This window comes from Melospiza georgiana, chromosome Z (assembly GCF_028018845.1).
Source record: "Melospiza georgiana isolate bMelGeo1 chromosome Z, bMelGeo1.pri, whole genome shotgun sequence".
In the NCBI taxonomy this organism is placed as follows: Eukaryota; Metazoa; Chordata; class Aves; order Passeriformes; family Passerellidae; genus Melospiza; species Melospiza georgiana.
In genome coordinates this window covers 5376591-5398100 of record NC_080465.1, presented here as the reverse complement: position 1 = coordinate 5398100, position 21510 = coordinate 5376591, and the positions used below count along the sequence as shown (strand labels likewise).

The 21510-nt window shown below is 49.2% G+C and overlaps 1 protein-coding gene across 1 annotated transcript; it reads left to right on the top strand.

The window, feature by feature from the left end:
* Positions 1-411: 411 nt before the first annotated feature.
* LOC131095714 (M-phase inducer phosphatase 2-like) lies at positions 412-5001 on the top strand. Its single transcript, XM_058043771.1, has 15 exons — positions 412-518; positions 651-763; positions 1042-1087; positions 1320-1361; positions 1737-1773; positions 1888-1977; positions 2055-2162; positions 2418-2495; positions 2647-2820; positions 2934-3029; positions 3349-3411; positions 3506-3604; positions 4085-4218; positions 4295-4406; positions 4888-5001. The coding sequence occupies exons 1-15, from the start codon at positions 412-414 to the stop codon at positions 4999-5001; spliced, it is 1413 nt and encodes a 470-aa protein (XP_057899754.1).
* The last annotated feature ends 16509 nt before the right edge of the window (positions 5002-21510 follow it).

Here is a 21510-nt window from a genome sequence, read left to right as displayed (position 1 = left end):
GTTGTTGTTATTGCTGTTACTGCTGTAAACAGGAGCGGAGCGGTGCCACCTGTCAGCTCCGGTCAGCTCCGGTCAGCTCTGGTCACCTTTGGCCACCTCTGGTCACCTTTGGTCAGCTCTGGTCACCTCCGGTCACCTTTGGCTCCCTTTGGTCACTGCTGGTCATCTTTGGTCACCTCCGGTCACCTTTGGCCATTTGTGGTCACTGCTGGTCATCTTTAGTCACCTCTGATCAGCTCTGGTCACTTCTGGCCATCTTTGGTCACCGCTGGTCACCTTTTATCGCCTCTTATCGCTCCTTACCAGCCCCCACCTCTCACCCGTCATCTCTTTTCACCTCTCGCTCCTTGCCACCTCCTTGTCCCCCGTCGCCGCTCGCTTGCCGGAGCTCGGCCCTCGCTCGCCCGGGCCATGTCCCTGCGCGGCGGCGGCCGCGGGCGGCCCGTGTCCCCGCTGCCCTCCCCGGGCTCGGCCCCGCTGCCGCCGCTGCCGCCGGACGGGGCTGAGAGCCCGGACAGGTGAGGGGGTGACCGGCGGGCCGTGCTGGCTTTGCCCAGGGACACCCCGGATGGGACATGGGACACTAAAGGGCGCTTTTGGGATGCTCTCCTTCCCGGGGCACTGACCCTTCCCCGTCCAACCGCCCGCAGGTTCCGGGACACCCCGAGGAGGGGACACGGGCGGCTGTGGCACGCCCTGGCCCCGGAGCCGCTGGCCTCGGACCGTGCCCGTCCCCGGGAGTGCTGGCGGCCCAGGGATGCAGGTGAGGGACGCGCCCCAAGGTCGTGCCGAGGGTGTCGCAGGGGGATCGGGGGTGTCCCGGCAGGGCTTGGCCGAGGTGGGGGCGGCGGGGCAGCTCCTGGGGGGCGCTGGGCAGGAGCCCGTGCCCGGGGCTCAGGCGGGAACCGCTCCGCTGGCGACACGCGACATTCCGTGCGGCACCGCTGCTCCCAACGGCGCTGCCACCCGCGGCTCCCGGCCCGGCCCGTCCTGCCCCGGGCTGGGGCCCCATCCCCACACCCTGTGCCTTGTTCCCCGCAGGATCGGGACCGGAGTCCCACACGCAGCAGAGCCCCGCGCAGGAAGAGTGAGTGGCGCCATCCCCGTGTCCCCCCGGGGACAGACAGACGGACAGACAGACGGACAGACAGACAGACAGCCGCTGTCCCTGCCCCGCCTCTCCCGAGCAGCCCGGCCCGGTCTCAGCCCGGCTGGGGGCTGCGCACCCGGCTGTGACCCCCAGTCTGTGTCTGGGGGTGAGAACCTGGGGGGGAACGCGGATGGACCCCCCGTAAATCCCATCTCTGCTCTTCCCACAGCTTCCAGAAAACCATCGCGGAATTTGGGAGAGCCCTCAAAGAGTACGTCAGGGGGCTCAGTCCCTGCGGCAGGACATCAATGCCAGGCTGTCCCCGTGCCCAGGCTGTCCCAGACCCAAAAGCCAGGCTGTCGCTGTGCCCAGGCTGTCCCCGTGTCTGGGCTGTCCCCGTGCTCAGGCTGTCCCTGTCCCTGTCCCAAAGGCCAGGCTGTCCCCATGGCCCTCCCGGGGTCCCACTCAGTCCACTGTTGCTCGCTCAGGGCCTGGAAGTGCTGATGCCCCAGGTCCCTTTGGGAAGCTGTGACAGCCCTGGGGAGGTCTTACCCCACCCTGAGCACATCGGGGACAGAGGTGACAATGGCACAGGGGTGGGACACACCTGCAGTCATTCGACGCTTTCCTTTCCCGGCTCTCGCAGCAGGAAGCTCCTTCACCAGAGGATCAGCTCCATGCCGGTGAGTGCTGCAGGACCCTGCCGGGTGTCCGGCCGAGCCGGGGCGAGCAGGACGGCGCCAGGAGAGGGGACAGGGCCGTGCAGCACCGCTCACCCCGCGGCCGTTCCGCAGCAGCCCCCGCTGGAAGCCAGCCTGGTGCTGAAGGACATCTCCCAGCTCCAGGTGCACAGGGACAGAGCGCGGCAGAGCCAGCCCGAGGAAGAGGTGAGGAGCGCCAGGTGACACCTGGGGGGGTCAGGGAGGGGACACAGCGGTGCTGACGCCGTGTCCCCCCGCTGCAGGAAGGTTTTGTCCCCAAGAAGCTGCAGAGGCTGGGCCAGCGGGGCCGCCTGCCCGCTGCCAGGAGGGATCTCCTTGCCAAGAGCCCCTGCGGCGCTCCAGGGCTGCAGGTGAGAGAGGATGGAGCGATCAGGAGGAAGCACGGATGGGTGATGATGATGGGAGAAGTGGCATCTGCCGCTCCAGCCTGCCCTGGAGGCGTGTGCGTGCGGGAGACGGGCGGGCTGGGGGCTCATGGGAACACGCTGGCTCCAAAGCTGCGAGGCGCTGGGAGGTGGATGGACCTGGGCTACGGGATCCGTCCCTAACCGAGGGTGGGAAGCAGCTGAAATCCCCTTCAGGATCTCCTCTGCTTTTTCCCAAAGTTCCCCCAGCTGCCGCCGCCCCAGAGCATGGAGAAGCCGCTGACCACGCCGGTGATGAAGAAGGAGGAGGCAAAGCTGGTACGTGGCCGCCTTTGGCAGTGGATGGAGCTCCACAGTCCCCTCCTGGGGGCTCCGAAGGGGGGGTCCCTGGGCTGGGGGCAGCTCGGTGAGCAGCTCCAGCCCGGGAGCTTGCCAGACCCCCAGGCAGCAGCGCGGGCTCTCCCCACAGCGCCCGGGCAAGCGCGGCCGGGGCCGGCGGCTCTTCCCCTCGCCCTCGGTGCCCCGCAGTGTCGCCGGGCCCCTCCCGAAGCGGGGACTCCCCTGGGACAGGGACAGCCCTGCCAATGCCCAGCGGCACAGCAGGGCGGCCGGCAGCCCTGAGCGGGAGGCGTCGCTGGAGCCGGTGGGTGATGGGGAAGGTGTGGGGGCAGAGCCAGCCTGTCCCCGGCAGCACTGGGACACTGTGCCACAGCCCCTGGTGACATCTGGAGCTGTCTCTGGTCGGTGCCTCCGCAGGGAGCGTGGCTGGAGCCCTGCGGGTCTGCCCAGCTTCAGGAGATCGAGAACCTGCTGTCCAGCGATGACCAGGAGCTCATTGGGGACTTCTCCAAGGTACGGCCAGCAGGATGGGGCAGCTCCGGGAGCGCGGCAGGGGCCATCATCAAAGCAGGGACCATCATCGGAGCCCCGCAGTGCCGCCAAAGAGAGCTCAAAGCCAGCTGGTGGCCCTTGCTTGGGGACACGGGGCCTTGGGGCTGTGACCTTGCACGGGGTGAAGAGCCCCCTTGCTGCTCCTCTACTCCGTGCCACAGGCACGTTTGTCTGTCCCTTCCCCTCCCGGGGCTGCAGAACCGGCCACGGGGGGCTCCTGGGCTGGGGGGACAGTGCCACCCCCTGGGACAGAGCTGAGCCCAGGCCGTGTCTCCTCCAGCCTCACCTCCTGCCCACGGTGGAGGGCAAGGACCCGGGCCTGAAGTACATCTCCCCTGGCACGGTAAGAGGACGGCGACCCTTCCCCAGCCCCCGAGGGGCCGCCTGCGCATCCCCAGCCCCGTGTGTCCCCTCTTGGTGACCCGGTCCCCCCACAGCTGGCGGCGGTGCTGTCAGGACGCTACAGCAGCTTCATTGGGAGCGGCGTCGTCGTGGATTGCCGGTACCCCTACGAGTACGAGGGCGGCCACGTCAAGGTCAGAACCCCCCCCGTGGCCCCGGGGCTGGGAGGAAAGGGGGGTGTCCGACCTCCAACAAGCCCCAGAGGTGCTGAGCCCATCCTGGAGACAACAGGGATTCAGATGCAGAGACAACAGGGATTCAGGATGCCCCGGGATCTGTTGGGTACCCTCCGAGAGATTAAGCAGCTCCCACAAAGATGCTGAGCTCCCAGAGAGGAGTGAAGCAGCTCCCACAAAGATGCTGAGCTCCCCAAGAGGAGTGAAGCAGCCCTCCCAGAGCCCCTTTGGGGGTTGAGCAGCCCCCCATGAAGGGTCCCGAGCCACCCAGAGGAATGGGGCAGCCCCTGAAAAGCACCAACCTGCCCCACAAAGGGTTGATTCCCAAGTGGAAAGAGGAGCATGACGGTGGGGGAGGCTGGGGGCGATGTTCTTGGGTCCCTGGAGAAAATGAGGTTGGAGAAAGAGGGGAAAAAGGTGCCTGGTGTCCCTCCCCAGGGCGCTGTCAACCTGCCACTGCAGCGGGACGTGGAGGAATTCCTGCTGAAGCGCCCCATCGTGCCCCAGCACGCCAGCAAGAGGGTGATCCTCATCTTCCACTGCGAGTTCTCCGTTGAGCGGGGGCCCAAAATGTGAGTGAGGGCACGGGGGGGGGGCACAGGGGTGAGTGAGGCTGGGGCTGATGCCGTGGGCTTTGCCCGGCCACAGGTGCAAATTCCTGCGGGACAGGGACCGCTCCTGCCACGAGTACCCACGGCTGCACTACCCCGAGCTCTACGTCCTGAAGGGAGGGTACCGCGAGTTCTTCTTGCAGTTCCCGGTGAGTCCCTGCCTGCCTGCCGGTGTCCCCGCGGGGTCAGGAGGGCAGGAGTTGGGAGGGGATGGATGGGTGGATGGATGATGGATGGATGGATGGATAGATGGATGGATGGATGGATGGATGGATGGATGGATGGATGGATGGATGGATGGATGGATGATGGATGGATGGACGGACAGACGGACGGATGGAAGGATGATGGATGGATGATGGATGGATGGACGGACGGATGGATGGAAGGATGATGGATGGATGATGGATGATGGATGGATGGATGGATGGATGGATGGATGATGGATAGATGGATGGATGGATGGATGGATGGATGGATGGATGGATGGATGGATGACGGATGGATGATGGATGGATGGATGATGGATGGATGGAGGGATGGATGGATGGGGGGCACAGAGCAGCGGGGAGGGGCGGCTCTGGGCATCTTCCCTGCCACGGGAGGGGATGATGGAGCCGTGGGTTGCAGGGACACTGCGAGCCCCGGGACTATCGGCCCATGGAGCACCCGGCGTTCAGGGAGGAGCTGCGCAGGTTCCGCGGGCAGAGCAGGCGCGGGCGGCGAGCGCTCTCCATCCTCTGAGTGCGCCGGGAGAGCGCCGGAGCCGGGATTGTGAGATGGGGATGTACCTCAGCTTGGGCTGGCTTACGGCACGAGCTTGGGGTGGTGTTTAGTGTTAGGACTGGGTATTTAGTGTTAGGATTGGATTTGTGTTTGTTTGTTGCTATAAATATTTTTTGTCTATTGTTATAAATATTTTTATGTTTTTTGTTATGCTTTTTTGGTTGTTAGTATAATTGTTTATTGTTATAAATATTTTTGTCTATTGCTATAAATATTTTTGTGTTACTTGTTATAAATATTTTTGTGTTTATTGCTATGAAATTTTGCTTATTGATATATTGGTTATTGGTATATTGGTATATTGATATATTTGGTATAGATATATTGGGGTTTGGGTATTGGTTATTTGCTTATTTGTTTGTTTGTTCATTATAAATATTTTTGTGCTTATTGCTATGAAATCTTGGTTTTTGGTATATTGGTTATTGGTATATTGGTATATTGATATATTTGGTATATTGATATATTGGGTTTTGGTTATTGGTTATTTGCTTATTTGTTTGTTTGTTTGTTATAAATACTTTTGTGCTTACTGCTATGAAAATTTGATTATTGATATATTTGCTTATTTGGTATATTGGTATATTTGTTTGTTTTTTTTTTTTTATTCATTATAAATATTTTTGTGTTTATTGCTATGAAATTTTGGTTTTTGGTATATTTGCTTATTGGGTATATTGCTGTATTTGGTATATTCATTTATTTACTTATTTGTTTGTTTGTTCATTATAACAATATACTTTATAAATACTTTTGTGCTGACTGTTACGAATATTTTTGTGTTTGTCTGTTGTTGGGGCCGTTTGTTCCAGTCTCTGTTAATAAATTCTTCTTGCAGGAGAACAAATCCAAATTCTGAGCTCTCCAGTTTGGGGTCAGGGCTCATCGGGGCACTCAGGAGCATCAACCCCTCAAATTCTGAGAAACAATTCCCAATGATCTGTTAAAATATGCTGGGGGGGGGGGAGAAAGATAATATCAAAGCAAATTAACTTTATATAAAGGGTTGCCGCAACAGTTTGGCTGTCACACAATACATTCCCTCACTTGTAAATAGGAAGGATTATTTATTTAATTGCTGATATCTTTTACATTTCCCTTGAAATGCTAAAAATTTGACCTTCTGGTTTACATGTTTCTAGGCGCTCTGGTATCCATGGCACCTGCTTTGGTATGGATCGGTGTCATAGTAACAAAACACCAAACCTGACTCTTTCTCCAGGAATTTTTCTATGCTAAAGCTTCAGTGGGCTTTGGTCCTCCCCAGCTGCCATAAAATAATGACCATTATATTGTATCACTAAGTAATTTTTCATTACAGAGAAGAAATGGGAAATATAATCTACACTGCCAGCCGTTGTGACGTGGCTGTGGAATACACAACGACTAAACAGCAAATAAAACCAATGAGTATGGTAATGCTTCATCATAACCCCATTTTAAACAGGCTGCTGAGTAACTTTGGCGTGGAAACAGCATGACAGCAAATGCAAATTCCCTGAAACTCACTGAGTGTTTATCTGAGCAGCGTCACAAAGAAGCCAGGAAGGAATTTTCATCGTGGGCTGCCAGCAAGAAGGATTTCCCTGCAGGGTGCTGTGCTCAGACCAGTGATGAGGAGCAAATTTTCTGTGTGTTACCCTTGTCCCAGCACAGACAGGAGGGCACGGTTATAAAAGCCACCTGCAAAGGTTTTAGGCTGCCCACATGGACCTGCAGCCACACAGTGTTAGGCCCAGCTCTGTAAAATCCTCCATAAATAATTGCATTTGACCCATACTTATTATTCTGGGACACTCCTGGCTTGCTCTTTACCCTATGCATGATCAGGAAACCAAACCAGACCTGCTCATTCTGCTGCAGATCCTTGCAAATTGAGTTTTCTGGGACTGCTGGATCTCCCTGGCAGCTCAGAGCTCATTAGGGAATCTAATTTAACATCCTGGCAGTGTACAACTGCTTCCCACAGCATGCAGGACACACAGCAGCCCCTGGATTTGGAAGCCCCACAGCAATGCTGCTCCCCACTGTTACAACCGGAGGCTGAGTACAACTCTCTGAAAGGAAATAGTGATATTTTTTCCCTCCTCTGTTTTATTTTCCTCCACTGCTCTTTTTTACATCTGTTCTAGGCCTCTAACAAACCAGCAAAGGGCTGTTAGTGTGCCCTGAGAGCCCATGACATGATATCTTTGATCAAAAAATATAATCCAAATAATCAGTCTCCAGTCTTCAAAGGCATTTCCCGGAGCAGCTGCTGCTGGGGACAGCCCTGTTCTGAGTGAGGTGGGCTGTGTGACTCAGAGTGCCCAGAGTGCTGCCAGAAATAAAGAATAGCAGAGAAGTTTGTTTCATTCCAGCCCAGAAACAGGAGATGATCTCTCCAGGCACCTGTGTGACCAAACTGCTCTCCAAGAGGTGGCAGAGGATCAGCCCTTGGCACAAAGCTCATCTTCTGCCTTTTCCATTTACAGAAAGAGTAGGAAGGGTCAGAATGGCCATTTCCTGCTCCCCAGATTTGTGTCACCTTATCATGCCCAACCTTACTGTGGAGTTTTCTTCTTGCTGCCAATATTTAGCCCTTCAAGATCTGGGAAGCTCAGGGGTCAGGTCCATCATCCACTGCTCCTCTTCTAAGAGGGCCCACAAGAACACACAACCCTGCCTCTGCAGAAGTGCAGAAATGCAACTTTCAACCTTTTAGTAGTCCTCTTATTGTCCCCCAGGCTCACACACCCTGAATTTTGCTTTGTACCTTACCTCAACCACTGTAGTCCTAAATTTTTCTTTTCTTTGAACACTCAGGAGGTCTTCATGCCACGTGTAAAACTCAGCGTGGCCTCCTGCTGACAATTTCCTTCTCCATCATCTGCCTTAAGCCCCTTCTCTCCCCCACACTCTCACCTGGTTGTGCCTCCCTCTCTTTTCTGCTGCCCCATCATCCTCCAAGACCAAGTCCATGGTCCCAGCCTTGCACACCATGTGTGATCCACACCTCCCCTCTCTCGGGGTCTCTGCTGGTCAGAGTGACCCCAAGAAAAGTTAGAAAATCTCTTTTCCCAGCCTGGCAGTTGAAGGAGGAGTCAGGAATTTTTCTGTTTTCATTCTTAAGGTTGTTTATTGTTTCTTATCTATAAAATTCTCTCTTCTGTCCAGCTGAGGTCCACTCTGAAAGACAGTCAGAGACACACTGCCCACGTCAGAGGTGGTGTTATCTTTTTATACTAAAAACTACATGTACATTATTTACCATAACTTCCCAATACCTATCACCTGTGTTAGACAGTGAGTTTCTACTCTAAACCAATCCAAAAGTGCCAGAACCACAGTAGAAGATGGAGGCCAAGAAGAAGAAGGAGAAGGCTGGACATGCCCAGATTCCCCAATCTTGCCTCTGAACCCCCATTCTAAAAACCCCAAAAAATCTATTTTTCACCCCGTGATAAATTCACTATCATTGTACTTAAACTTTTGTGGCTTGCAAATCCTAATATAAGGTTGGTAATTGTTTTTTCCATGGGTCAAGATCAAACCCACAGGTGTTTTGGGCTCTGTGCCAAGGACTCTGAGCCCCCTGAAAAGTTTGGAGTCCTCCAGGGCAGCCAGAGGAATTCCCTGGGTTCTGACACTCCTCCACCCAGACTTTCCCTCCAGGTCACTTCTCCTCCATCTCAGACCTGAGGTGTCACACAGCCACGGCTGCACACCCCAACCCTGCTCCTGACACCTGGGACAAACTTCCGCCCTTTCCACCTCTCCCTCTTTCTCGCTGTCGTGTGTCAAGCCAGATATAAAATCTGTCTGTCTCACAGATTAAATACCACCTGAGAGAAGGGAAAAAAGAATGGAAGCTGTCTCCAACTCTGGCTTGCCCTGATGGGGAAATGTATTGAAATCTCTGCCCTGCCTTTTATGAGATCAGTCGATGACCTATTCTGCAGCTGTTTTAAGCTATAAAATAGCTGTTCTGCAGCTGTTTTAAGCTGTAAAATAGCTGTTCTGTAGCTATTTTAAGCTCTAATCTCCTTGCTTTCTGCTGGCAACAGTTAAAGTGGGTGCATTGCTACCTCCTTGCACATCCCTGCTCCAATTCCTCTCTCTGTGGAGGAAACCAGGGGCACCAATCCCTATAAAATGTCTTGTTGGGATTTTCAATTGCTCTGGGCTCTGACCCCTTCAGCAAGCCAAAGGGGAGGGCAGAAAGGCACTTTCAAGTGGTTTTAACCATCTCACCTTAAAATTACTTAAACAAGGACTCTTATGTTGGGTTGGTTTGAATTTCACTCTTCAAGTACCATTAAGGTGGAGGTGGAAGATGCAGGGTCCCTTGTTAGCACTGCACTCTCCACAAGACAACAAAAAACACAAATAGAAGCAGCACTTTGTTTCATTCAGAGGCAAAACCCAGACTCAGGTCTTGTGGTGATGTGGCAGAAGCCCTGGGATGGTGCAGGCCGTGTCAAAGGCAGCAGAAATGCTGGAAAATTCACACCTTCCATCTCTCTGGCTGGTCTTTGCTCCTCAGACCTTTGACAAAGCTGTCCAAAGTACTGGAAAGCCACAAGCCAGGCCTTGGCCCGAGTGGTTGAATTAAAGGCTGTGGCCATGACATTCCAGACATTTTCTCAATAGTACCTGATAATTGCATAATGTCACACCTGATTAATTTCAAATAGTTGTTAGCAACTTCCTTTAGCAGTTCTCTGTTTCAAGATTCATCGGTTCTCTTCTGAAGAGAGCTGCAGCCACGCATGGCCCCAGGAGGATCTGGGTAAAAACACTTTTAAATATAAAATGCCCAGCGGATTAATTAAACCCTGTGATTTGTTTGGTCAGCAAAAGTCATGCCAGCTTTTCTAGCTGGGAAAAAGGTGCATCGCCTTCTCCTTGTTATGAATGAGAAGCTTGACTAGGCCAATATTCCAGCAGCAATCTGTTTATTAATTAATATGGTAAAGTATGAGCAATACAGCGCTGGGTACAGTGGGGGAATGTTTCCCTCCCACTGCACACCGATAGTTGAGGCTCACAGGTATTTATAGGGGTACTCATCAGCTTTCTCAGCAGTTTCTATTCCCAATTTTTACTCATCAGCAGTTTCCCAATTTTTACGTCACAATTCTATACACTGTTGTGATTTAGTTTTTCTCAGGATGTATCTCAAAGGAGTATCCCAGGTGGTGGTGGTTTGGTTTCTGAAAGAAGAAAGAAGAATCCAATCTGGGGAGGTCCAGCTCCCCAGACGTGGGTCCACCTTTTAATTGCAGGGACTATAAATCTCATAACAGTGATGTCCAGCTTCCCTTGGTCGAAAACCCAAATCCTTGCTGGGATGTTCATCTTCCTTTCTCAAGCTGCTTTTCTCTGCTTTATTAAGGTGTGAGATAAGCATGTTTCCTTTATATATATTCCAAAGCTATAGTTTCAAGGATACAGGCAATATTCTAAAATTATACTTCAAAAGGTTATTATTGCAGAGCTCTTTAAGGATTAACTACAAGCAAAGAGCAACATCCTCAACACTTTAATTCCAATGCTCCTAAATCAACTAAGGTTAATTGCAAAAAAAAGATAGGTTAAAAGGCCTTCTTCTATGCTTTATTTTCCTCAGTTATTATTAGAATTCCCAACTGTCCCATGGTGGGTCTCCACACATATCACAATCACAAATACACCCGTTGCCTGTATGTACCTAAAACACAGCTTTGTATTTCACATACTCGGGCCGGGCAGACTGAAGGGACACAGTGCCATCAGCTGGGCGCTTTTCCAGCCGCCATCCAAGCGCTTTTCCAGCCAGGAAGGGCGGCAGGAGCTCAGCCCTCCCTGGAGAAGCTCCTTGCACAAACAGCAGCACACGCAGAGCCTGTGCCCGCCCTGGGTGAGGAGGCCGAGCCAGCACAAAACCAGGATTAGCAGCTCCTGAGCCCATTAAGAGGACAGCAGCTAATCCTTGCTGCAAGGAGCTTTAGGGACCTTGTGTCCTGCAAGGTGGACCAGCATTTATTACCTGGTTTTGGGCGGGGATGGAGTTAATTTTCTTCCAGACTGCTGGGCAGGGCTGTTTTGGCTCTGTGCTGGAAACAGTCTTGGCAGCCCAGGTGTTGGAACCCAGGGCACAGGGAATGTCTCCCTGCCTGTCCTGAGAAGTCCTGATCCCCAGATGAATACTGCTTTTAACCTTCGTCCATGGGGAAAGCTTCCAAGACTTTGGGATGAACTGGAATCTACGAGTGTGTGAAGTAGATTGTAGTACAGGTTATCACAGGGTGAAAAAGAGCTTTGGAGTTTTAACATGGAGGTAGATAGACGAAAAGATGGAGGATTTTGGGTGTTATCTGATCTCCTTTTGTTCTTCTGTGCGAACCCACGAAATTCCTCTGGGACTCAAGACCCTGCCCAGGGGGCTCAGAGACCTTGGCACAGAGTCCCAGACCCCAGTGCCTTTAATTTAGCCCTTGGAAAAAACAATTACCAACCTTGTTTGAAGAATTACAAACCATGACAGTTTAAGTAGAATGATAGTGAATTTATCACAGGGTGGAAATATAGATTTTTTGGGGGTTCAGATATAGATATATTGGGGGTTCAGGAGGCAAGATTGGGGAATCTGGGCGTGTCCAGCCTTTCTCCTTCTTCTTCTTGGCCTTCATCTTCTGGGTGATGTTGGCACTTTTAGATTGGTTTAGAGTAGAAACTCACCGTCTAACAGAGGTAAAAAATATTGGAAAGTAATTGTAAATATTGTACACATAGTTTTGAGTACAAAAAGATAACACTGGCCTGGGGCAGGCAGAGGGCCTTAGACTGTCTTGCTGAGCATACCTTGGCTGGACAGGAGAGAGAATTTTATGGATAAGATACAATAAACAACCTTGAGACCAGGAAATGAAGAGCTCTGACTCCTTCTTCAAGCACCAATCTGGGAAAAGAGACTTTCTAACTTTTCTTGGGGTCACTCTGACCAGCAGAGACCCCGAGATTCTTCATCTACTCCATTTTCTGCTGTGTCAGGAGCACAGAGTGGTTGGTTAGAAAGAGCCACAATGCAAATGTGGGCAGAGGAAAATTAGTTATTGGTAGAAAGGTAGAAACAAAATTTGTTCTAAGAGTTAATTGGACAAAACAGTTTTAAAAGACCTTGAACCTGTGTGTCTTGTTACTTTTGGTGCCTTTCTCTTTGTACACTAAGTCTGGTGTGCAGGTGGAGGGCTGAACTGTTGATAAGAGAAAAAATAAACAACAACCTGAAGACCAAAAAAAACCCCCAAAAGTTCCGTTTGTCTCTCAATCCTGGCACAGAACTTTTTAGGGGTCTCCCCATCAGGGGTTACTCAGGGAGGGTTTCCACACTCAGGGATCTATTTGTTACTGCTGAAGAGGACTTGCACAGCACCAGATCATCCTTTCCTGCCTCTCACAGGGCCCTGCCAGCAGGGGGATGCACAAGGATTCGGGAGGAGGCACAGCTGGGAGAGCTGATCCCAGCTGAGCAGAGGGATATTCCAGACCATATGGTGTTGGGGCCAGCAGGCAGAGCTGGGGGGAGAGGGAGGAAGGGGCTGTGTTTGGAGTGATGGCTTTGTCTTCCCAAACCACCTTGGTGGAGCTGAACACCTGCCTGCCCATGGTGAATGAATTCCTTGTTTTGCAGGTACAGGATGTGTCCTTAGAGGCTTCAGACTCCCCAGTTTTTCTGTCACATTGATGATGTGAAGCTGGGGTTGAGGACAAAAAGATTTCACCCTGCCTGGCCTGATCTATGAAGTACTAAGTGATGACTGTGGGTCTTACATCAATCTCACCAAATTATTTTCCTCCCTCCTTGCAGTTCCACCGGAGACAGCTTTACCACTGACTTACAGCGCTTTAAATGATACAAATACTATTTTTAAAGATTCAAACCCTCATTTGACACCATATTTATACTGGGCATGAAGGTAGCACTGAGTGAAGAACAATTTAAATCTCAGGGTTTGCGGGTTTTTTTTGTCTCATCCCACAAGTTTTCTCACTTTTATGCTTCTGAATCTCTCCCCCATCCAGCTGGTGGGGCAGTGAGTGCGTGGCTGTGTAATGGTTGGTTGCCAAGTGGGGTTAAAACTACAATATGTGTATAAAACTAGACAGGAAATGGATTTTAATGGGAATTCCAGGGGAGAGGGGAAAAAAAATCTGTATTTATCTTAAACTTTTTAACTTTTTTTTTTTAAACTTTTTTAAACTTAAACTGTATTTATCTTGTCCCATGAGTTTTATCACTTTTACCCTTCTAATTCTCTCCCCAGAGAATCCAGAGAGAATTGGAAGGGTAAAAGTGATGAAACTCATGGGTTGCAGGGACAGTGAGTGAGCAGTTGCTGGCCGGGGTTCAGTCAGTGACAGCAGTGGTGGCCCTGGCCCTAGCAGCAGCCTGCCGTGGAGGCAAAAGCTTCTGCCCACAATTTGCTTTGGGACCTCTGAAAAAGGAACAGGAGGTCCACATGACAAGCTGGAGAAACAGCATTCCTTAATCTTTAATGGCCAGAGGAGTATATAGCACAGCAAAAAGTGCAGGCAGCCTTGAAAACCTCATTAATTCTGCTCCTTGTCTTCCCAGCCACAACTGGCCTCTCCACTGGAGGGTGTCAGCACAACCCTCCCTGAAGGGGACAGCTCTTGTTTTCTCTTCTCCTCTTACCTTCTGCTACATGAAAAAGCCAGGCAGCTGCACACCCTTTTCCCCAGGTGTGCTTGCTATTATGCCAGGCGAAGAAAAAAAACCCCTCCCTTTCTCTTCTTTTCCCCTCTTTTTGTTACCTCTGCAGTTTATCTCCTCACTGCCTGCCGTCCTTCGGCTGCTGGCTGGCTGCAGGGCTTCTCAAACCTGGTTTTAAAATGTAAAGTGACTTTCTGACTGTGTGGCTCTGAGCCAAGCCTTCACAGGCAGTGGCTAGGCAAAATGCACTTACTCCCTGTCCTCTGAGGTGGGTCAAAGCTTATTCCAAGAGGTGCTTTGGCATGAGAGCAAAAGAAAGCTTCAGAAACAGACAAAGTGATGCGATTTGAAGGACTCAGAGTTCAGCTTCACGGGTGGGTGGCTCCTGACCAGTGTCCATGCAGGGAGTCTTTTTGTTTCTTTCCAGCAGCTCTCATGAACTCCTCTGGCTCTGCTCAATTCGAGCCATGCATGTGGATGTATCCTAGCTACACAGGAAATGGGTATATCCTCTTTATAAAGGAAATATTTATACAAATATTTTCTCTCTCCTAAGAGCTTCTCTCTCTCCCTTTCTCTCTCTCTCTTTCTGTCTTTCTCTCTCAGGGGTTGTTGAGGGAATTTTCCAGCCTGACCATTCAGGCTCTCTGGGATGAACCACACTCCCACTACCCAAATCTTCAACTGCTGAAGCCACTTCACAGCACGCAGTCAGAGAGGTCAGAAGAGAAAGAAACCCACAGCAGTTAAGTGAAATTGAAGGCCAAACTCAGCTGAGCTGGGTCCCTTTGAAACGTACCCAATGGAATCATTAGTAGGAAAATGAAATTCACAGCAGGGCAGTGTCCCAGCCTGTGACACCAGAGCAGCACAGGGCAATGCATGGCATGAGCAGAACTGATTTTGCTGGGCTTGGGCATTCCCTTCTGTCCCCACAGCTCACGAAATCTAATGCCAGGCCAGTTTTCAAGGTTGGAGAATGTCTGTTTTCTTTCAGTCCTGGCTACCATGAGCTCTGTACCAACTTGTGGCACTGAAGGGTTTTTTCCTGCAGGCTTGGATGTCCCCAAAACGTGCAGCACCCATTTCCCCTGCAGCCACATGCAGGTTTTGTTACCACTCCAGTGATCTGAGCAGGACTGTGACCCAGGCACAGCCCTGGGGCTCTGTGACACCTCTGGTGCCATGGCAGAAGTTTGTCTCTAAAGGGGACCCAGGCTCTGACAAAGGAGCAGACTTAAAAAACAGATGTGAAATGGTGAGTGGTGCTCAAGGGAAAGTCATGCACGGCGGCAATATCCAGAGTGTGAAACCTAGGGAAGTGGGAGAGAAAAAGAATGTGGAATTTAACAATAAAATGTGTCGCAGACATCTTTTCATTAAAATCCTTTCGTTAGGATTTTTCCTGCCGAAGCTGAGAAATTTTAGCAACAAAATGTAAACAATGGTTATCTGCTGCTGTGGAATGCAACAGGTGGATCCGTGCTTGGTCTCCTGTGGATGTTTGGATTTATTGACCACTGATGGCAGAGCTGCTCTCACTCTCTGCTGGGACACAGATCTTTGTTATTCATTCTTCTCTATTCTTAGCTTAGCAAGCTTCTGAGAACTTTTCCTTCTATTTCTTTTTAGTATAGTCTAATGTTATATATATATATATCATAAAATAATAAATCAAGCCTTCTGAACATGGAGTCAACATTCTCGCCTCTCTCTCACCCTGAAGACCCTTGTGACCACTGTCACAAAAATGTACTCAGGAAAGCATAGTCTAACTGATTAGTATAGCTATCTCAACTCTATCATTTCTTCTGGAATATTTTCAATTGTAAGAACAATTTGTAAGAACATAAGGAGTACCAGGAGCATGTACAGATGTTTTCAACAAACACCCACAAAATTAACCTGCATGAGGCAGGATGTTTATGTCCTCTGGAAGAGGCTGTGGCTCAACACCAGGTCAGAATTTCTCTTCTCCAGGAGCTACAGGGCTCCTGTGGGGCAGCCTGTCCTGCATCCACTGTCTGTCCAGCTCACTGTGCTTACAGGAATCAGGTTTCTACCCAGACAAACAGCAAAACTGCCAAATCCAAGTGACTGACAAAAGAAGTGCCCCATGCCAGATTTCCTTTTTTTGTTGTTGTTGTTGTTTTGTTGTTTTTGGGGGTGGTTTTTTTGGAATATTTTTTTGGTTTTTTGGGTTTTTGGGGGGGTTTGTGGGTTTTTTTTGTGTGTGTTTTTTTGGGATTTTTTTTTTGTTTGTTTGTTTTGTTTTCTTTTGGGTTTTTTGTTTGTTTGGTTTGGTTTTTTTGGGATGTTTTTCTTCCCCCCAGAAATATCCAAAGTTTGAACTGCAGGCTGCAGGGAGCAGTTGGGGAGAGAGCTAGGACACTGCTACCTGGTACAGGATGTGTCCTTAAAGGCTTCAGACTCCCCAGTTTTTCTGTCACATTGATGATGTGAAGCTGGGGTTGAGGACAAAAAGATTTCACCCTACCTATCCTGATTTATGATGTACTAAGTGATGACTGTGGGTCTTACATCAATCTCACCAAATTATTTTCTTCTCTCCTTGCTGTCTCCACTGGAGACAGCTTTACCACTGACTTACAGCGCTTTAAATGATACAAATACTATTTTTAAAGATTCAAACCCTCATTTGACACCATATTTATACTGGGTATGAAGGTAGCATAAGTGAAGAGCAATTCAAATCTCGGGGTTTGTGGGTTTTTTTTTGTCTCATCCCACAAGTTTTCTCACTTTTATGCTTCTGAATCTCTCCCCCATCCAGCTGGTGGGCCAGTGAGTGTGTGGCTCATGATTTTCTCTCCTCATATTTTGGTTGCCAAGTGGGGTTAAAACTACAACATGTGTGTAAAACTAGAAAGGAAACAGATTTTAATGGGAATTCCAGGGGAGGAAAATCAGTTGCTCAAGTCTCAGAACATATTTTACTTTCCTCTGTTTCTAACTGGAAATTACTACTATGAAAATCTGTGAAGAAGGAAAGCTCTGCTACACTAAGCATAGGTACATAACACACATTTCTTATCCCAGAGTTGTGCTTGTGTGCAGATTTTAATTTTAAATAGTAGTAATAATTTTAAATAGTAGTAAATAACTTTAAATAGTAGTAAATAATTTTAAACAGCAGAGCCTACTGTAGAAACAATAAAGCAGTTCTGACAGTCACAGATTTGATAGTAGCAAATAATTTTAAATAGAAAAGCCTGCTGCAGAAACAATAAAGCAGATCTGATAGTCACAGCTTTCTCTGTGCACACACAAATAAAACCTCACTGTGTCTCCTCCAGTGCAAGGGCTCATTCAGAGGCTGAGGGAAAGCCTGTTTTCCTCGGCCCAGCCCTCTGCTCTTGCTGTGCAGCAGAAGCTGTTTGTGTGGAGCAGGGAACTTGACAAACCTTGTTTTCCCGGGTTGTGATGGAAACGCTGCATTAATTACACCCAAAGACAAACGAGCCATCGGCAGAGTGACTTCTGAGCAGCTTTGCTGCTCATGGAGGTAATGAAGTGATAAACAAGCATTGTCATGATCTCCCGGCCTACCCTCAGCGGCTCCCTGCCGGCAGCTCGGCCATTTCCAGGTAGTTTGATGGGAGGAAATCCGGGGAAATCTTTGTTGTTCTCGGATTATTTCATGCCCTGTTCACAGAGGTTTCTGTGACCTGCCCCTGGCTGGCTGCTTGTGCTGGTGGCTCCTGGCCTTCTCCAAATAGCGACAAAATAGGGAAAAACAGGAAAGGAATGATGCATGCACAGCGAAGGGCCTGCTGAGGCAGGCTGTGACTCACTCCTCGCTTTGTCCGCTTACAGACCCCCAAAACCACGGGAGGGCTCCAGGTCCGTGATTGTGGATTTGGTTTAACTACCCCAAAAAAGGGCTTTCCAAAGTCACGGTGACCTGGAGATGCACAAGGAGGGGGGGGTTAGCTGGTGCCAGAGCCAAGCCGAGTTGCACATTAGAGCTGCTTCTCAAAGCCAGCTCAAAGAATATTTACTGTGTCATAAAGGCCTTCTTCCTCTCCTGTCATTTGGTTAGCTTGGTTTCTCAGAAAGAGGTTTTGTGCCATTTTTAACTACTTCCAAGCCTTTTTCCATACAGAAACGCAACAAGCTGCTGCCTCCTCTTCTCACATTACACAGATTCATCTGGCACTGTAAATAAATTAAAGTGCTGTGGTCTGGCTATTGTTTGAAAAAAAACACAGAAACAGCCTTATCTTACACCTGGAGCAGCAAGAATAGTGTGTTAATATTCTATTTCTTGTGACTTTCAAGATAGTAAGTGCTTTTAGGAGGTGGCCAGGTGAGGCTAACTCTTGGTTTATGCTTCAGGGGCAAAGTGTAAGGAAATACTGTCTTTGGTGGCAGAAGAAAACTGCTCTGGGGAAAGGGACTCCCTTAAAATTCTAAGCCTTGTTTCAAAGAAAAAGATTGATAAAGAGATGCATCTAATTCACCACCCTGCATGGAGATGGATAAAATGCAACTTCTACTTGTATTATTTGTGGTAGCCCAAGCTGGTCCATTATTGTTTTAGGGGCCTGAAGTATTTCTTCCTCCTCCAGCTTCTTGCCATTTAATCCTTCAGGTCTTCTGTCTGTGACATTTCTTTTTGGCCTAAAATACATGAAGATTGTTTACTTTGAGGATATTTTTTATCCTTTCTACCTGACAGGACCTTACCACCCTCAGCGGGAAGAATTTTGTTCCCAATGTTCAATCTAACCCTGCTCTGTGCCAGTGTGAAGCCATTCCTTAAGTCCTTCTAAATTCTCTCTCTCCATCTTTCTTGCTGGCTGCTTCAGGTATGGGGATTAGGTCTGCCCAGAGCCTTCTCCTCTCCAGGCTGAGCAATCCCAATTCTCTCAGCCTTTCCTCATTTGGGATGTGCTCCACCCCTCCAGTGCCCTTCTCTGGATTCATTGTCACAAGAGTGCTGGAGGAACCCACAAAACTGTGGAAATATTTCTCCATGGTGATATGGAAACTCCTTTCACAGGTAAGAAAGGAATTTGTGATCGAATCTTCCTGCACAATCCAACCTGGGATTAAGAAGTGGGCCCACAACTGCAGAAATCAATTTAACCACTCACCCCTGAACACTGCAGAGGGTTCCAGTGTTACCCCTGGACCACAGCCACTATTTCTGACCCTGCTGCCTCCCAGGCCCAGAGATGAAAAATCCCTTTGGATTTTAGTATTTGTTTCTAAACTGTTTGGGGAAAACCTTGATTTAAGAGCTCATGGTCATTGTCCTTGCCTCTGGACAACCTGAGGCGTGGCATGACCAGACTTGATTTTCTCTCCTCATCTTCTGACTGGCTGCAAATTGAAACTACCACTACCAGCCCAGGTTGTGGTTGCTAATTGGAAAAAAATAAAATATCAGGTACTTGGAAAAAACACAAATATTCAAACCACATCCAAGGCCCAGCCTGGTGCCAGTGAATGCTGGAGGTCTCTGATGGATTTGGGAGACTGGAGCAATTCTGCTGCATCCCCTGCCCTGGATTTTTGTCAGGTGTAATTTATGCTCTTTGAACTGACTGGACTCTCACAGCATTAAATTGCTGTATTGTGATATAACAATGTTTAGTGTAAGCAAGAAAAAGCTTTAAGCAGATAATAAGCAAAAATATTATAGTAAGGCTACGAAACGCAAGTAATAAACAACACGGTTATGAAGGTTTCTTTTTGGGTGAACAGAGAGGGGGAATTGTGGGAATCCAGAAAATCAGAGGGTTTTGGGAAAGCTGCAAAGGCAGGCCTCAGAGGCATTAGAACTGTGATTAGAGCTAAGCAGCAGCCATGAGATAGGTCAGCAGAAAAATTATTTAAACTGTAGAAAAACAAGTACAAATAGAACAATGGTCTGTATATTAATGCTTGTCTAGAATAACTCTCTAAGCTACAGAAAAGTTTATCTAGCAAGATATTAGGAAGTTTGAAACTCAATAATAGAGCTCTGTGCATTGTGTTTTAAGGCTTACAAGTAGGTGTTGTATTCAAAATAAGCAAGCATTGTTTTAACCAAGGTATGTGTGCTTGTAGTGATTGGATAGAACTACTGTCAATGTGCTTTTGCTTTGTGTGACTAGTCAAAAGACTTATAAAGTGAGTTGTGACATTAAGTTCTTGTTCTGCTGCCTGGGATGTGAGCTGCTGGCACCTTCCCATTGTCATAGCCATGTAATGAGAGTGATGCTGATAAACAAAACAGCTCGAGGCGCATTCCACAGCAGTCCTGTCCCATTTGTGATTTGTATATAGACCCCAGCTGGTGTCAAAGCTGATGATGGAGAAGGCACAGCCATGCTGGGAAGGGACTCACAGAGGCAGAGAAGCCCTTAGAGAGGCATCCTTTGCCACCTTCACTGGCAGGGGGCAAAATCTCCCCACAGTGGTGAATTTCCACCCTGGGAGTGGTTTCCTATTGCTGTGTCCATGCAAAAAAAATGCTGCATTTTTGTGGGGGCCTGAATAAATGTATTGTTATGGAGAGAGTCCCTGTTAAGATCTATGTATTGTAAGATCTGTGTGGGTCCGAGTTGCTCCAAATGAGCTAAAGCTGCAAAGTCCTTAGCTGGGCAGCAGCTGTAGCTCTTGAAGGTAACTGGAATAAATAGGGGTGGGTCGAGAGCCCAGGAGGAGCCCCTGAGAAGACACATGAAGGACTGTGCTGTAGAGAAGAACAGCTTGGTACAGTGTGGGACTTGAGAAATATGAATACAACAAGAATACAACACATTTTAATTCCAGCACAGTGCTCAGAACTGCCAGGAAAGCACCACGCTGCACTCCAGCCCAGTGGCTGCATCTCTGCCAAATGCCATCATCATCATCATCATGAAGTTACTATTCCTTTCCAGCACCACAGCTTTGGGGAAAAAAAAAAAATACTCCCAAAGATTGGATTAGTAAGATGTGAGGTAAAGTAAAGCTGCCTCACAGGACATCCAACTTCATACGATGGAATGATGTCCAGAGAAGGGAACGGAGCTGGGAAGGGAATGGAGCCCCAGGAGAGGCTGAGGGAGCCGGGAAGGGGCTCAGCCTGGAGCAAAGGAGGCTCAGGGGGCCCTTGTGGCTCTGCACAGCTCCTGCCAGGAGGGCACAGCCGGGGGAGTCGGGCTCTGCTCCCAAATCCAGCTGGACCGTCCAGTGCAGGGACACCTGGAGCAGGAGATATAGGAACACGTCCAGATGGGGTTTGAATGTGTTCAGAGAGGCAGCCTTCCACAAAAGTGTGGAAAAAGATTGCATTATAGACATGTAATGTGACAGTGTTCACAGGGGTCCAAGGATGAGGGAAGAGATGAGGATCTGACTCCATGCTTCAGAAGGCTTGATTTATTATTTTATTATATATATTCTATTAAAACTATACTAAAAGAATAGAAGAAAGGATTTCATCAGAAGGCTGGCTAAGAATAGCAAAAGACAGAATGAATAAAAAAGGCTTGTGGCTCGGACAGAGAGTCCAAGCCAGCTGGACCATGATTGGCCATTAATTAAAAACAACTGCATGTAACCAATCACAGATGCACCTGTTGCATTCCACAGAAAGAGTAAACCATTGTTTACATTTTGTTCCTGAGGCCTCTGAGCTTCTCAGGAGGAAAAATCCTAAGGAAATAGGATTTTTCAGAAAATGTCATGGCTGCAATGTAATATGTCAGAGGGTCTCCTAGGCAACTTCCACAGCTCTTGGTCACTCAGGGCACAAGCATTTTGAGCACTGA